We start from the raw sequence: 17,100 nt of genomic DNA on the forward strand, positions 1-17,100 counted from the left end.
AAGAAGGTAAAACTTAGAAGTCATTTAATACACAGGGCTCAAATTATGCTGGTCCTGTCTTGTGTCACTGTGCAAAAAAATAAAGAAATAGTTGCTCGGTCTGAATGCCCTGACTTGCACTCCTGGATATACCAAATCCCTGCACTGCTTGTGATTTCCTGTGAAAACAGAAACCTTTTTTTAATGAACTCTACCTACTGCTGATTTGCTCCAGAAATTTTTTATTACCTTTTCCCAGAGGCTTTAAAAAATGTTTTTATAAAAGAATTACCAGATGTCTGACCCAAACAAAGTTCTAATTAATTGTGTAACTTTTTCAAAATCTGACATTGTGTCTAAAAGGATGATCATTAGGTCAGATTGGAGATTCAACCTGTGGCATGCAGACCAGACCAACTCAAGTCGACTCTGGCAACATAGTAACATACATTTGAACTTGTAACTATCTTGTAAATCAAAGTTTGGGCTGTTCATATTAGATTTAAAAATACATGGATTAAGTATATGTTCTTTTTGAAAAGACAATTCAAGAGGGGGCATAATTCATATTGGATTAATAAACAACAATGTGCACATTGGCAGTGGAATCCAAGAGTTAATAGTAAATTAACTGGTTAAAAGGGCAGTACAATTAGTGCTGCTGCTGCCTTGCGACGCCGAGAACATTGGTTTGATCCTAATCTTGGTTGCTGTCTGTGTGGAGTTTGCACATTCTTCCTGGGCTGTGTGGAACTCCCCTAAGTGCTCATTTTTCTTCCACACACCAAAGTTGTGCTGGTTACTTAATGCCATACTGCTAATTGCCTCTGAGAGTAAGTAAGTGGCAAACCATAGAGGAATTGATGAGCATGGGAAGGAGAACAAATTGCAAGGAGACAAGGAAATAAAGAGAGTGGAATGGTGCTGATGGGATTGCGGTGAACTGATATGCACTAATGAGCCTATTGGTTGCCTTGTGTTTTGTAATCAATAAGTAATTTGAACGTGCTTAAAGAAGGAGATATTGGAAATGTTGGATACATTGCTCTGGAAAATGTCTCTAAAATGTTTATTTTCTTCTGAATTGATAGAGGGTCCATGCCTAATCCACACAATGAATGGCGACTTGCTGAAGGCCCTTGAGAGCCCCGAAAACTGCTTGCATCCTCGATTAATCCAGTTGTCCTCTGAAGGCCATTGCATTATTTATTTTGAAAAGGGCCAATTTTGTGTCTTCAGTGCAAATGGAAAGCTGTTGTCCAAGATGGAGACTGAAGATTCGGCAAAGGTAACCAATATTAATTGCTTACGCTAATCCTTTTTGATGCTTTCTTCAAGCAGTATTAAACATGGAAGAATTTTAATTTATCCATGGTTGGCCAAGATGGATGTGGGACCGGGATGGTGGTTATCACTGACGTTGGCTTGGCTTTGTTTAATCTGAAGAGCAATGAAACTTGAAATCATGGAACTTCCCATCAATTTTGATAATTTCCAGGACCGAACCAAACTTTAATTCTTCCTTGTACGCCCTCCCTTCGCCCCTAGCACTTGAGAGTCTCTGATATGTCTATCTTGTAGCTGGAACTAGACATACTCAGATAAAATAGTGAAGGAGTACAGAGTATTGGATTCAACTAAAGGCGAACGTCAACTAGGCCAATGAGACAGTCGTCCAATGAAGGCATTGATCACAATATGTTTATCAGGACAAATTGCAGGATCAACTGTGTCTGGGTCCTGTCTTTATTTGATTGCAAGGCTATCAAACACAAATGATGGCCCCGCATTAGGATTTGAACTTGTGACTTTAAATTGCTAGGTTAGTAACACCAATACAAAAGTACAGCACCCGTTATGCTAGTTATATAACTATAAACTGGGATATAAACTGGAACCAACAGGAGAAAAATCTGCAATGCACTACATTTTACTCTTGCCTTATCCAGTAGTCTGTTGTTCCTGGTGCAGACCATCCTGGAGTCAGGCAATGAGATGACAAATGATGGCAGGAACTTTGATTTAAGAGGGAGGCATATGCAGGCCAGAACAAGCCTCATTCATAAACTTTCCTGAAAGTCTTTGATAGTTCGCTAGATGCTGCCTCTGGCTTTGCTCCCTATCACGGTGTCAAAGTCTTTTATTGTTTCTTTCAGAAACATTTTAACAACATTTGAAAATGGAACCAAACACAAAAAAAAGTAGAAAATTGGATATGTCAAAAGTTGATAGTAGGTTGTTTGCGGGCAAAGGGTGGTCTGGAAAGTGGTATGTTTTTAAAAAGTGTTATAGTGAGAGTTCTGGGTATGCATGTTCCTGTTAGAGTGAAGGGAAAGATAGGTGGGAGGGAGTAAGGAACCTTGGATGATGAGAGATATTCAGGCTCTGGTCAGGAAAAAGGAGACGTGGGTCAGGTATCGGCAGTTAGGATCAGAACTGCTGAAAACATTCCCACTTTGTTACTTAGTCTGGATAACGTATTGCTGACAAATTAAAAAAAGCAAAAATCTTGATCTCATTAAGTTTGATTCCAGTCCTTCTCATATTTGCCAACAAAATGTTGTTAACGGTGTATAATTGAGGAGTAGAGGGGATTGAGGAGAATACTTTAGAAATAAATAAGGAGGGTAAGAAAAGGACATGAGATTGCTCTGGCAGATGATGTTAAGGGGAATCCTAAGAGATTTTATAAGTATATTAAGGACAAACGGGTAACTAGAGAGAGAATAGGGCACCTCAGAAACCAAAGTGATCTTCAATTCGTGGAGCCGCGGGAAATAGGCAAAGTCTTCAATTAATATTTGTCCCCTGTTTTTACCGTGGAGAAAGACATGAAGACCAGCGAACTTAGGAAAGTTAATGGCGATGTCTTGAGGACAGAGTCTGTATTACAGTCAAGGAGGTGCAGGACGTCTTAAGAAATATGAAGGTTGATAAATCTCCCAAGTCTGATTAGTTGTACCCAAAGACACGGTGGGAAGCCAGACAAGAAATTGAAGGAGTCCTGACTGAGATGCATGATTCATCATTAGACACAGATAAGCTGCCGGAACACTGGAGAGTGGCTAACGTTGTACCTCTATTATGAACCAAGTGCAGGCAAGTGGGACTAGTGTAGCTGGGACATTGTTGGCCAGTGTGGGCGAGTTGGGTCGAAGGGCCTGTTTCCACACTGTATCACTCTATGACTCTATAACTCTAAGAACAACTGCAAAGAAAAACCCAGGAACCATAGATGTGTAAACCAAACATCTGTGGTAGGATGATTACTGGAGAGGATTCTGAGGGATATGTATGCCTTTGGAAAGACAGGAGTAGATTTGGGGTAACATTGTGTTGTGTGTGGGATATCATATCTCATGAATTTAATTGTTTTTTGAAGACGTAACCAAGTAGGTTGACGAGGGAAGGGCCATAGACGGATATCAGAAAGCCATTCAACAAGGTTCTGCGCATGATAGGCTGCTCTGGAAGGTTAGATTTCATGAAATCCAAGGAGAGCTAACTAACTGAATACAGAATTGTAAGAAGGAATTGCAGATGCTGGTTTACACTGAAAATAGACACAAAATGCTGGAGTAACTCAGCAGGTCAGGCAGCATCTCTGGAGAAAGGAATAGTTGACGTTTCAGGTCAAAACCCTTCATGAGATGAGGGGTCTCGACCCGAAACATCGCCTATTCCTTTTCTGTGGAGATGCTGCCTGACCCGCTGAGTTACTCCAGCATTTTGTGGCTAACTGGATATGGTATTGGCTTCAAGGTAGGAAGTAGAATGTAGTGGTGAAAGGGTTTTTTCAGAGGCCTGTGCTGGGACAATTGCTGTTTGTGATTTATATCAACGATTTGAATGAGAATGTACAAGGCAGTAGTAATTTTGCAGATAACATTTAAATAGGTGGTATCGTAGACAGTGAAGATGGTGATCAAGAATTACAGTGGGATCTTGATCAGCTGGGCAAGTGGGCCAAGGAATTACTAATGGAGTTTAATTTGGATAAGTGTAAGGTTTTGCATTTTGAGAAGTCAAAGTAAGACAGGACTTTCACAATGACAGTAGGGCCCTGGGGAGTATTTAGATAAGGGAGATCTACATGCAGTTTAAGTTTTGGTCTCCTAATCTGAGGAAAGACATTCTTGCCATAGAGGGAGTGCAGAGAAGGTTCACCAGATTGATTCCTGGGATGGCAGGACTTTCATATGAAGAAAGACTGGATAGACTCGGCTTGTACTCGCTGGAATTTAGAAGATTCAGGGGGATCTTATAGAAACTTACAAAATTCTTAAGGGGTTGGACAGGCTAGATGCAGGAAGATTGTTCCCGATGTTGGGGAAGTCCAGAACAAGGGGTCACAGTTTAAGGATAAGGGGGAAGTCTTTTAGGACCGAGACGAGAAAGTTTTTTTTCACACAGAGAGTGGTGAATCTGTGGAATTCTCTGCCACAGAAGGTAGTTGAGGCCAGTTCATTGGCTATATTTAAGAAGATGTGGCCCTTGTGGCTAAAGGGATCGGGGGTATGGAGAGAAGGCAGGTACGGGATACTGAGTTGGATGATCAGCCATGATCATATTGAATGGCGGTGCAGGCTCGAAGGGCCGAATGGCCTACTCCTGCACCTATTTTCTATGTTTCTATGAAAGTGCTTTGTGGGTAGATAGGTAGTGAAGAAGGCTTTTGGCACGTTGGCCATCAGTCGGAAGTATATGAGTTGGGATGTTATACTGCAGTTGTGCAAGACATTGGTTAAGCCACATCAAGTATTGCATTCAGTTTTGATTAAAATTGCTGTAGAAAAGATTAAGCTGGAAGGAGTACAGAGAATTGCAAGGCTGCTGCCAGGACTTGGGGTTGGGCGAAAGGGAGAGGCTCGACAGCCTAGGACTTTATTCCTTGGATCTCAGGAGGCTGAGTTGTGATCCTGTAGTGGTTCTACAAAATCATGAGGGGAACAGATAGGGTGAATGCATAGTTTCTTTCCTAGGATAGGTGAATCAAGAACTAGAGGTTTAAAGTGAGAGAATGATTTAATAGGAACCTGAAGGGTAGCTTTTTCACACTCAGCATGGTGGATATATGGTATGAGCTGTCAGATGAAATCATTGAGGCAGGTATAATAGCAACATTTTAAACTTGTTTGGACAAGTACATAGTTAGCAAATGTTTGGAGGCATCTTGGTTGGCATGGACAAGATGGCCCGAAGGGTCTGTTTTCATCTTGCATGATCTATGACTATGAAAATTGTTTCTTAGAAATTTAAAGTGAAGACACTCTAAAAATAATTAAAAACATTGCAACACATCCTCCTAGATCCTAGCTGTTCTCTAAATTCACATCTTGCCATCTTCATTCACCTCCAATTGGTTTACTGGATACAAGGGACTGAAAGATCTGACCTTGCACACCAGACAGACCTGTGATGAAGCAGACCAGCCTGGGGCAGCAAGGATGCTTGGGTAGAGTATGCTGACGCCTCTCTCACCATCCAGAATCCACTGACAATGTTGACAGCCTTGCTGGTTGTCAAAAGTGTTTGAACTTTTTAAAATGCAAAAATTATTTAAAATGTTAACAGTTAAGTAAAACAGATTAAAATACTAACATAGTCAAAAACATTAATTAAGTTGAACACTTATCTACATTAATCATGTTCCACAGAGTTGATGATTCAATTTCTCTGACAGCCCTCCTCCCTACATTGAGGGCTGGTTTGTCAGTATATCGCTCTTCTGCTGCTGGACTCGAAGGAGACTCTAGCAGCAGCTTGGTAGTGGGATGCAGCAACTTCTGACCTCCAGCGGTCGTCTCGGACATTTGCATTTCACAGCACTCGTGCAGAAGTCCAAGAGGTACTGAGCCACGCGTGGCTGGCAGCTTGTGGTACCTTTTGGCTGCGATTCAATCCATAGAACACAATAGCAATAATTCATTTTTGAAAGAGAGATCTTATGATTTTCTGTGTTACCCCACACTCCCCATTGAGAAAGAAAAATGGCCTAGCAAGATCTGAAAGCATATTCCCCAGCATTATTGACATTGAATCTGAGTTGTTAGATTCCACAGTATGTTCAGCAGCTGCGGACAGTCAGAAAATTAATGGTGGAGTTCAGTCTGTGACTTCTAAATGCATACAGTAGTCCTAAAATTTACTGGCACTTATAGTAAAAAAATGCCTGCAGTTATTTTTGTGTTAAACCTCAGTCCCATGATCAGGTCGTGTGTTGCAAAATGTTTTGAGTAACCTTTTTTTAAAATGATTTTATCTGGTAACTTTTCTTAATATGCAACTTTACTTCAGTGCTCTATTGAGTCTAGTTAAAGGCATGTACAGTTCCTGGTTGGAGGGACATCATTTTTTGTTTTCTTTTACCTCCTAAGTAGCGGGGTAAACTGTTTTATGAACACGATTTGTGAAATGCAGAGAAATCCTGTATATCAATTTTATAGCATATTTCCTGTGGTTGTGATATCCCAAGGTGTTTTAGAGCTAATTAGGTACTTCCTCCGTATAGTCAAAATTGTTCTTGGGTGGGCAGACTCACAGACCATCTTTCATATGCAGCAAAATAGATAAGTGTCGGCATTTGGCCACTTACATGGTTTCAAAGAAGCCATACTTAAATTCAGTGAACAGCTTCTAATAGGCACATAACAGCTTTCTGGGCTCAGTGTTGATTTTGAATAACAAGCCTTTCCAGATGAAGAGCCTTTGACCTCTGTTTCTCTTCACAGCTTGTCTCTTATTATTTCAGATTTTCAGCATCTGCAGCTTTTTAAAACTTTTGATGGTTGAGGGAGGAATGTTAGTTTAGTTTAGCTTAGAGATACAGCATGGAAACAGACCATTCGGCCCTCTGAGTCCATGCCAACCAACGATCACCCAAATACTAGTGCTATCCTACACACTAGGGACAATTTACAGAAGCCAATTAACCTACAAACCTGCACGTCTTTGGAATGTGAGACGAAACCAGAGCATCCGGAGAAAACTCATGCTGTCACAGGAAGAACATACAAACTCTGTTCACACCACCCCGAGTCAGGATTGAACCCTGGTCGCCGTTGGCAACAACTGTACACCAGTCACCGTGCAGGTACAGCAGGCAGTGAAGAAAGCTAAATGACACGTTGGCCTTCATAACGAGAGGATTTCAGTATAGGAGTAAAGAGGTTCTTCTGCAGTTGTATAGGGCCCTGGTAAGACCACATCTGGAGTATTGTATACAGTTTTGGTCTCCTAATTTGAGGAAGGACATCCTTGTAATTGAGGCAGTGCAGCGTAGGTTCACGAGATTGATCCCTGGGATGGCGGGACTGTCGTATGAGGAAAGATTGAAAAGACTAGGCTTGTATTCACTGGAGTTTAGAAGGATGAGAGGGGATCTTTTAGAAACATATAACATAGACAAGCTAGATGGCGGTGCCGGCTCAAAGGACCGAATGACCTCCTCCTGCACCTATTTTCTATGTTTCTAAGTTTACCATTGCGCCATTGCGCTGTCCCATGCACAACAATTCTCTGCTTTTTTTGGCTGGGAATTGCTTTTGTTCATCTGCATTGACTTATGGGTTTTCAATCAGATTGTTTTTGTTACAAAAGTGACACTGTGGCATGTGTAGCATTAGTCTGAATCAGGATTTGGGGCATGATGTTTGACATTGAGCCAAACTAGTGATTCACCTTGAAGTGGGTACAATGTGGTGCTATTGCTTGGACAAGGAATGTTCAAAATGATATAATCAGAGATTTTGGGGTATATCACAGTGCTGTACATTAAGTGAGTAAGCATTAGAAGTATTCTTAGTTTGATATTCATTGTTAGTTATTGCTCAGGTTCCCTTTCCTTGGTTGAATACTTTTGATTTGCTCGCTGAGGAAATTTGTATTTTGCCCAAGAACCAAGTCTTAGGAAGAGGACGATTTGTAAACAAAATAAAATGCTGGAGGAACAGAGGAAGTAGTTGAAGCAGGTACAATGACAACATATTGGACAGGTCCAATATGCCCATCTGGACAGGTACGTGGATAGAAAAGGTTGAGAGGGATATGGATGAAATGCAGAAATAGGGGAGTAGATTAGATGGGGCATCATGGTTTGGCATAGACAAGTTGGGCCAGAGGGCCTGTTTCCGTGTGACATGATTGTAACTCAACGGGTCTGGCAGCATCTATGGAGAGAAATGGGCAGACAACATTTTGGGTTAGGACCCATCTTCATACGGATGGATGGAGTTAGTGACAAGGGCTAGAGCTGAAAAGTGGACAAAAGAAAATAAGAGGAGTAGAATGTAAAATTAGAGGGAGAGATATAGGTAGCAGGGCACAGGATGGAGGGGAGAAAAGGGGGGATAAAAGGGAAATGGAGAACTCGGAGTAGGGAGGGGTGGGAGATCATTAGGGTTGATGGGAGAAATGTGTGCGCACAGTAGGGGGAGACATAAAAGAGAAGGGGGTTCAGAGAGTAATACTTGAAATCGGAAACAGTGCCAAATATTTTGCTAAACACGTGCTCTGCCCGTTTGAAGGCCTGAAGCACCCAAATGTTTGCCGTTCTAACTCCCCTTCCTATTCCCATACCCACCTTTCTATCCTTGGCCTTCTCCACTACCAGAGTGAGGCCACACACAAACTAAAAGAACAGCACCTCATTTTCCATTTATATAGCCCATCACCCAACGATATGAACTTGCTCCCCAACTCTCGTCTCTTTTTGGCCCACCCTTCTTTCATTACCCCGACACCCTGTTCTTTTTCCCACCTTTTTTCCACTCATCTCCCACCCCTCCCTACTCCTATTTCCTTTTATCCCCCTCTTTACCCTCCCCCTTTCCACCAATGCCTCTCCCTCCCGCTTTATATTTCAGCCCTCCTCTCCCTTTCTTACCTGACATCCTTTTGGCTCTATTTCATCTCTAGCCTTTATCACGTATCCCACCGTTCTGCCTTTACCTGTATTCCCCAATCACTTGCCAGGCTTTGACTCACATCTACTTCTCGTTTCCAAATTTCTCCCGCCAATCCACTCTGTCTGAATAAAGGTCCTGACCCGTAATGACAACTGTCCATTTTCCTCCACAGATGTTAGCTGACCCACTATGTTCCACCAGCACTTTTTTTATTTGCTCAAGATTGCCGAATCTCTTGTGTCTCTGAAGGGGATGATTTGGTCTATTCAAAAATGCATTTGCTGTTGATTAAAATATAATGTGCTGCAAATTTAATTTAACCTCTTTGATTTCTTACAGACTTTAAGTATATTTAAAATGTTGCAAATTCTGCAAATTTTTATTTACATAATTATGTAGGATTCTGCAGTTGTGCCCCGATAAGGGCCCTTTTGGAGTCAGGAGTTGAGCAGCTTCGGGCTTTGGAGGTTTTTCATGCTCTGAAGCTGAAAAAAATGGTGTGATTAAAGAGTATTTGAGATAAACAATGATTGCCAAAAGACTGTGAAAATTACATTTTTGGTGGTATTTGAAGTGAAGAGAACTCGTGGGGCAATGCAGAACCCTTTTGGGTAATGCACTGAGTACAAGAAATTCTTTGAGGTGCCTTTCAGATGTCATTCAAGGAAAACATGCCAGAATGCTGACAACTACATTACTGCCAATCTTCAAGCATAAGACAGGATTCAAATTTACTTTTATCTGACATGGCAAAGAAAGATCACAAGCAAACTTCCTTTCTGCCTGTGAAATATGTACTTTTTCACCAAGGATTTACTGTTGTTTAAATCTAAGATTATGTCCTAAATTCTCAGCCTTACTTGCATTTACATCGACCAAACATTTACACCATTAGTTGGCTTATTGTAAACAAAAGTATCACTGTTGAAATCAATCCTTATGTTATTATTTTTTCTCTTTTCCTACTTCTATTTCCTTTGTGTCTTTCTTTGATTTTTAATTCCCGATTGGCCCTTTCAATGAAACATTCCTGTGTAGCTATAAACTACTTCCTGTGACATTCAAAAGGTAAACAGCCAATAAAATAAGGAAACGTTACAATCATGCTGCTATTTGACCAAATGTTCTGTTTTGCAGCTGTTTTATATTCAGTTTATGATGGCATAACATCGCCCTATCTTGTGCAGTCCATTCATTTCTGTGGGTGCAGTTTTAAGTAATGTTATTTGTATCCAGACATACATTTGAAGAACACTCTTCCCATTCATACTGTTGAATCCAAGGATCTCTGGCTATTGGAAATGAGTGGTTTCTAGTGCACATGTGGAAATTGTTTCTTCTTGGGGCATTCATACTTTATCTGTTGCTCAAGGTTTTTTGCATGATGGGTAAAGCTCACTATTTCCATCAAAAGAAAAATGAGTTATTTGATTATACTGATTTTAATTCTGCTTCTTCATTCATTCCATGCAAAGAGGAATACTATATCCTTTTTGCTTTCATGTAGTATTAATAATGTAAATTGTCGCTTTCATGGAAATGTTCTTTATGTGAAATATTATATTTATAAAGGCATTTATCTGACATGGGTGGAGAGCTAGTTTTGCGCTCAGAAACATTTAAAAATATTTTTTATAACTAACGCAATTCATCATGGCAATATGCGATTTGTGATTCAAATTCCTGGTTTCTCCAATTTTTGTCAAATTGTGCCCAAAACAAAACCGCTACTGTCTTGCCAAAACTTCCACAGAGTGAATCTCAAAGGAGACTGAGAGTGTCAGTGGAAGAAATAAATAGCATCTGTTCTGATCTTTTGCATTTATTCCTATTGTGTAATATTTTGGATTCAGTAACCTTGCCAAAATTCAGTGCTCTGATCTAAACATATATCTGAGCAATTGTCAATATTTTGAAATACTTGGCTCACAAATAGCTTTCAGTAGTTTGTACAATGGAACTATGTCAACTGGAATATGATTTGAGAATAACAAATGGAACTCATATTTGACACAAGACTTTCACGTAAAGGTGAATTTCTTCCTGTGAAATTGAGATTGAACATTTGCCATGGTGGGCAGTTTGTATTTCATCCATTGATCTATGCCGTTACAAGTAAATGTTTTAATTTTCTCAACATTACGGGGACATTGTCACACCAGTGTTAAATTTCTAGTAACAGTAGCTATGGTGTGGCTTCAATGAACAGACCCCCCCCTTTTAAAAGAGATTTTTGGAGATTTTTATATGAATAATCATTTTCTTCATGACCTGCCAATATCCAGTTTTATATCATAACTGTACACAGGAAAGGCAGATGTTTAGAATTACAACACCCAACTATTCAAGATGAAATCTGATAATTAGTCTGAAATGAGATACAGACCAATTATTAAATAAACATGTTAGCTCCATATATGGGCGGATTTTTTTTTAACAAGGTATATGATGCTTAGTGAATAAATTTATTCATAATTCGGTAGAGTTGTGAAAACCTCCAGACTCAATACTTTCAGCAATTCTGGAAAATCAACAGAAGCATTTAATCTGTAAAGCTGTGGTTAGTCTCCAAGTGGCGATTAAATTCATTGCACTTTCGACATTTGCTAAACAATATTAAAATGTCATTCTGTTAACAAATGTGACATTAGCCGATTGTGTTGTAATATCATGAAAATAACTCGGACAGGAATTGACCAAAGAATGTTTTCATCTCAGCTATTTGTAATGTATATGCCTTTGATTTGTTGGCCAGTAGAAACCAGGATGACACATTTTCTTAAAATAAGTGTAAGTTGTAAGATGAGGATAGTATGCTTAATGATTTACAGTTGTGACAAACTGACATACTAGGAAAAATAAAACTGTCAGGTTTCTGTTAGAAGTGAGAACATTATGTCCTTGGAGAAAGCCCTGGGTGATACTGTTAATATACAAGCTTGTTTAAAAATACCAGCTGTTGAGATGCAGCCAAAGACAGCAGATGACTAAGTGGATATGTGCTGAGAGCTATTTTGTAATGTGTGCCATTCTTCTCCAGGCTATGCTACTGAGTCGTGATGGCCAATACCTCATCACTGGAGGAGATAGTGGAATAGTGGCAGTGTGGCAGGTCTGGGATTTCAAACAGCTGATGACCTACCCAGGGTGTGATGCTGGTATTAGGTCCATGGCCATGTCCCATGATCAAAGGTAAGACATTTTAAAAAAGCTACTTGAATAAGCACCCCCTGCTTCTATACAGGCTGGGCTAAAAATTGTCAATCAAAAGTTAAATATGCTGTCACATATGTGCTTTTGAAGTGAGAAACAGACAAAATAATAACTTTTGGAATGTAGACAGAGGCACCCTCTCTCCTAATGATAAAATGATTCCGATTTAACTTTAGAAAGAACATGCATAATTCAGTCAGAATCTGGAGTATTGTGTATTGTTTCATAAAAGTTACAGTACAAATAAATGTGATTATACATTTGACAATGTCATTTGATACATAGTAGACTGAATACAATAAAGGATAAACTGTTGGCGTTCAGAAACGAATTCTGAGTAGATTAAAATCATTTTCAACCCATCATGCACAGCACACTAGGTATCGTGAGGAATTGAATCAAATTTTATTTTAATATGTTAGTGAAATTCATCGTTGCAAAGATTTCAGCAAGTTATTAAATTTGCACATTTTCATTGACATTTAATGGGCTTTTGCACTGAAACTTCACTGATAAGAAATCCTAAACAACAGAGTATTTTCAAGAGAAGAGCTGAAACCTTCCACTACAAAGCAATCAGTGAGTTTAACTAATCAGGTTAAAGGATTATAGAACATAGAATGGTGCAGCACAGGAACAGGGCCTTGGGCCACAATGATTGTGTTGAACATGATGCCGTTAAACTGATCTCATCTGACCCTACATGGTCCATATCCCTCTCTCTATGCCTTGCACTTCAATGTGCCTGTCTTAAAGCCTCTTAAACACTACTTTCGTATCTGCTTCCACCATCGCCCCAGGCAATATGTTCCAGGCCCCCACCACTCTCTGCATAAATTAAAACTTGCCCCGCCTGGTAAGAATAGGAAGGCAGAGTATTATCTGAATGGTGTCAAGTTAGGAACAGGGGATGTACAGCGAGATCTGGGTGTCCTAGTGCATCAGTCACTGAAAGGAAGCATGCAGGTACAGCAGGCAGTGAAGAAAGCCAATGGAATGTTGGCCTTCATAACAAGAGGAGTTGAGTATAGGAGCAAAGAGGTCCTTCTGCAGTTGTACAGGGCGCTAGTGAGACCGTACCTGGAGTACTGTGTGCAGTTTTGGTCTCCACATTTGAGGAAGGATATTCTTGCTATGGAGGGCGTGCAGCGTAGGTTTACTAGGTTAATTCCCGGAATGGCGTGCCTATCATATGTTGAAAGACTGGAGCGACTAGGCTTGTATACACTGGAATTTAGAAGGATGAGAGGAGATCTTATCGAAACGTATAAGATTATTAAGGGGTTTGACACGTTAGAGACGGGAAACATGTTCCCAATGTTGGGGGAGTCCAGAACAAGGGGCCACAGTTTAAGAATAAGGGGTAGGCCATTTAGAACTGAGACGAGGAAAAACTTTTTCAGTCAGAGAGTTGTGAATCTGTGGAATTCTCTGCCTCAGAATGCAGTGGAGGCCAATTCTCTGAATGCATTCAAGAGAGAACTGGATAGAGCTCTTCAGGATAGCGGAGTCAGGGGGTATGGGGAGAAGGCAGGAACGGGGTACTGATTGAGAATGATCAGCCATGATCACATTGAATGGCGGTGCTGGCTCAAAGGGCCGAATGGCCTCCTCCTGCACCTATTGTCTATTGTCTATTAAACTTTCCCCTCTCACCTTATAGCTATGCCCTCTAGTGTTGGACATTCCTATGCTGGAAAAAGGTTCTGACTGTCTACCCTATCTATGCTCCTCAAAATTTTATATACTTCCATCAAGTCTCCCTTCAACCTCTGATATTCTAGAGAAAACAATCTAAATCTATCCAACCTCTCCCTGCCGCTGAAACCCTCTAATGCAGGCAGCTTTTGGGTAAATCTCTTCTGCACCCTCTCTAAAGCCTCCTCATCTTTCCTCTAATGGGGTGAACCAGAACTGCATGCAATACTCCAAATGCAGCTTAACTTAAGTCCTATAGAGCAACATCATGACTTCCTGACTCTTATACAATGAAGAGGCAAACATAGCATACATCTTCTTTACCACCCTATCTATGTGCTGCTACCCTTAATGAACTGTGAACTTGAACTCCAAGGTTCTTCGGCACATCAATGTTGTTAAGGATCTTAACACAGTTATGACATTAATGCAAAATCTGGTGCATTATGTTTTAAGGTTGTATGATATGGAACTGGAATGTGTCAAGCATATACTTCTATTAAAATTGTCATTAGAGAAAGTCTGGAGTCAAACCCCAGTACCAAGCTTATAATATTAACTGTGTAGGAAGGAATTGCAGATGCTAGTTTAAATCGAAGATAGACACAAAAAGTTGGAGTAACAGTCTGAAGAAGGGTCTTGACCCAAATGTCACCCATTCCTTCTCCCCAGCGATGCTGCCTGTCCCCGCTGAGTTACTCCAGCTTATAATATTAACTTTCCAGATAGTTATAAGCTATGGTGACAGGATTAATTTGATTTTTGCATTATCTTCATTTTAGAATTTCCATCATAGTATTGTCCATTTCCAATTTCCAGAAGTGAATATACTTGAGTTGTTGAGCGCTGAAGATAAAACTCCAATATCGTTACCATCTCTCACTACGCTCAAGGCTCACACAATTTGTATTAGCATATTGCAGTAAAATCCACAATTTTCAATGTCATTAACTTGAGATGCCATTGAGGAAGTTATTATCTATATATACTTTGCATGCTATGTTATCATACTTGTAGACAAAATAAGCACTAATAAATAAATGATATTATTCATCAAATGCATAGCACTTTTAAAGCAGCAAATGTACATTTTTGAAGAAGAAAACATTATCTCAAATATATTTATTCCTGCGGACAGATTTAAAAAAAATGTTTGATATGGATTATATTCAGTGTAATTAACTTTCTGTCTTTAAATCTAGGGTTATTATCACTGGTATGGCATCTGGAAGCATAGTACTATTTTACATAGATTTTAATCGATGGCATCATGAGTATCAAACTAGGTACTAATGGTGCATTCAAGGCACTGGAAATCACGATCAACATGCTGAAATCATGAGACTTTCATCCAAAAGTGCAAACAGTTTTTAATCAATGGAATTATACAATTCTGCCACTGTATATAATGGCATCTATTAATAAATTTGAATGTAACTTAAAAGTCCCTAGGAAAGCAGAGTATTTTGAAATGCTTACTGCTATTTTTGTAGAATATAAGGAAATTGACATATTGTTAGTAGAACACCAGAGCATATAAGTCTGATGCAGAAATACAAAATGTCTATTTTTAGGAGGAAAAAATCTTTACATGATTCTTTATAAATGTCATTCATAAGAAATACAAGACTATTTCTTTACCTTCATCTCTGTAAGAATAAGTGGCTGATTTAAAAAGAATGTTAAACGAAATTTTTAATCAGATGTTCATAATTATGTTAGAATTAAGCAATATATTTACACCTGTGATTTAATTATTCCATATACAGAGATCAAATTTTTAAACAAATTGCTTTTGGGGAAATGGTTTGCACGTGGGGTGTACAAATCCTTTCTAAGGCATGGTTCTTTTCTGTATTTCTTCCATTAATGTTATGGTAGTTTAGCACTGATATTACTGGGAACAAAAAGCAATATTTAAATTATGATCTAGGATTTTTTATCTTTATAACAATGTGTTGGAAACTATATTCTTGTCATTGGCATGCTGCTGGGCTGGAAAAGGGATCTTTCCTCAGAGTTTAGGTGAACAGTAAATCAATGCAGTATATTAAGTTTTGTCTGTTCCCCATTAGTGTGTGCATTTCAGAGAATTGTATCCATTAATTTCATTTCTTATAGCCTTTGTTCAACGTTTATAATCTCAACATTGTTATGCTAAATTTCTGATGACTCTGTAATTGTGAAATTATGTTTGAGTTCCCGTCCTGCTTGTTGTGTGTGTGAAATCCTACAATTGGGATGTTGTGGACAACCTTCAAACCTTCGTAAACTAGATTGCTGAAAGCATTCCACCTTCCTGAGTGAACATTTGTCCATTTGCCTTGTCGCACATTAGTAACCTGTCGGAGGGACCAAGTTACTGTATTTCAAGACCTCGCTCAGAAAAGCATTTTTTGGTGATTATTTTGAAAAGTTTATTTCAGTTTGTGTACTGAGATCAAAAATAAAGTTCACATGTATCTTGAGACTGAGGAGTGTTTTTTTTATGACTGACAGTACTAAAACAATCCACCCTTAAGATCAGCTGCTGTTTATTTAAATAATGTTATATCAAGCAAATCTCTAAGCACCTCATGTAAACCGTGACTTTGCATGACTTATGGATCATGTTTTCCTTTTCTGCAACAGAACTCCAAGTCACCTGAGGCTATGCAACTGCAAATCTGTGCCTCTTTAAAGACAGCTAGGTCTCAGCTAGAGAAATAATACCAGCCTTTGTAAGACGTTAATTATAGAACAAAGACTCAGCTTAAAAGTTAGATTCCATGTGTTTAACTATTTCAGATAAGCAATGATATTTTTCTGCATTTTGATATCACCAACTCTGTAAAGGGAAGTCTTTCTGGCCCCACTGATTTATAACTGACAGCTTCATTTCACATGGAGATTATTACTTGGGTTTTCAAGAATAAGTTTAAATACCTATGATATGTGGCATGTTTAAACTCTTATCATTGAACTCAACACCCTGAGAGCCAACAATCAGATGGATAGTTTGATTGAGACCAGAACATTGTCCAAGACACTGAATTATTAGATAATCTATTTGTAGTCCAAATGTTTTAAATTTAACTGACTAAAATATACACTTATTTTGAGAGGTAATTATTCTTCCAGATTAAATATGCTAGAATCTGGTTAAAGAGTGCAATTCATATCTGTGGAGAACAAACTTCAACATTCAATTCAATGATCTGAAAGACAATTGGAAAATGGGATTTTGTTGTTTTAGTCATTGAAAATGTTGCATGGCTACTGACTTGAAATACTAATTTCTACTTTGGTTTTACATTACAGCTCA

The 17,100-nt window shown here is 39.1% G+C and overlaps 1 protein-coding gene across 2 annotated transcripts in view; it reads left to right on the top strand.

The window, feature by feature from the left end:
* The window catches only part of lrba (LPS-responsive vesicle trafficking, beach and anchor containing), a 681,010-nt gene extending 664,817 nt beyond the window's left edge, over positions 1-16,193 (top strand). For both annotated transcript variants that reach the window (XM_078405961.1, XM_078405966.1), the window contains exons 54-56: positions 1,071-1,267; positions 11,926-12,077; positions 14,999-16,193. In XM_078405961.1, the coding sequence (XP_078262087.1) occupies positions 1,071-1,267; positions 11,926-12,077; positions 14,999-15,089 (440 nt within the window). In that variant the 3' untranslated portion in view covers positions 15,090-16,193. The remainder of the gene's footprint in view (positions 1-1,070; positions 1,268-11,925; positions 12,078-14,998) is intronic.
* The last annotated feature ends 907 nt before the right edge of the window (positions 16,194-17,100 follow it).

Source organism: Rhinoraja longicauda, chromosome 1, assembly GCF_053455715.1.
Source record: "Rhinoraja longicauda isolate Sanriku21f chromosome 1, sRhiLon1.1, whole genome shotgun sequence".
Lineage (NCBI taxonomy): Eukaryota > Metazoa > Chordata > Chondrichthyes > Rajiformes > Arhynchobatidae > Rhinoraja > Rhinoraja longicauda.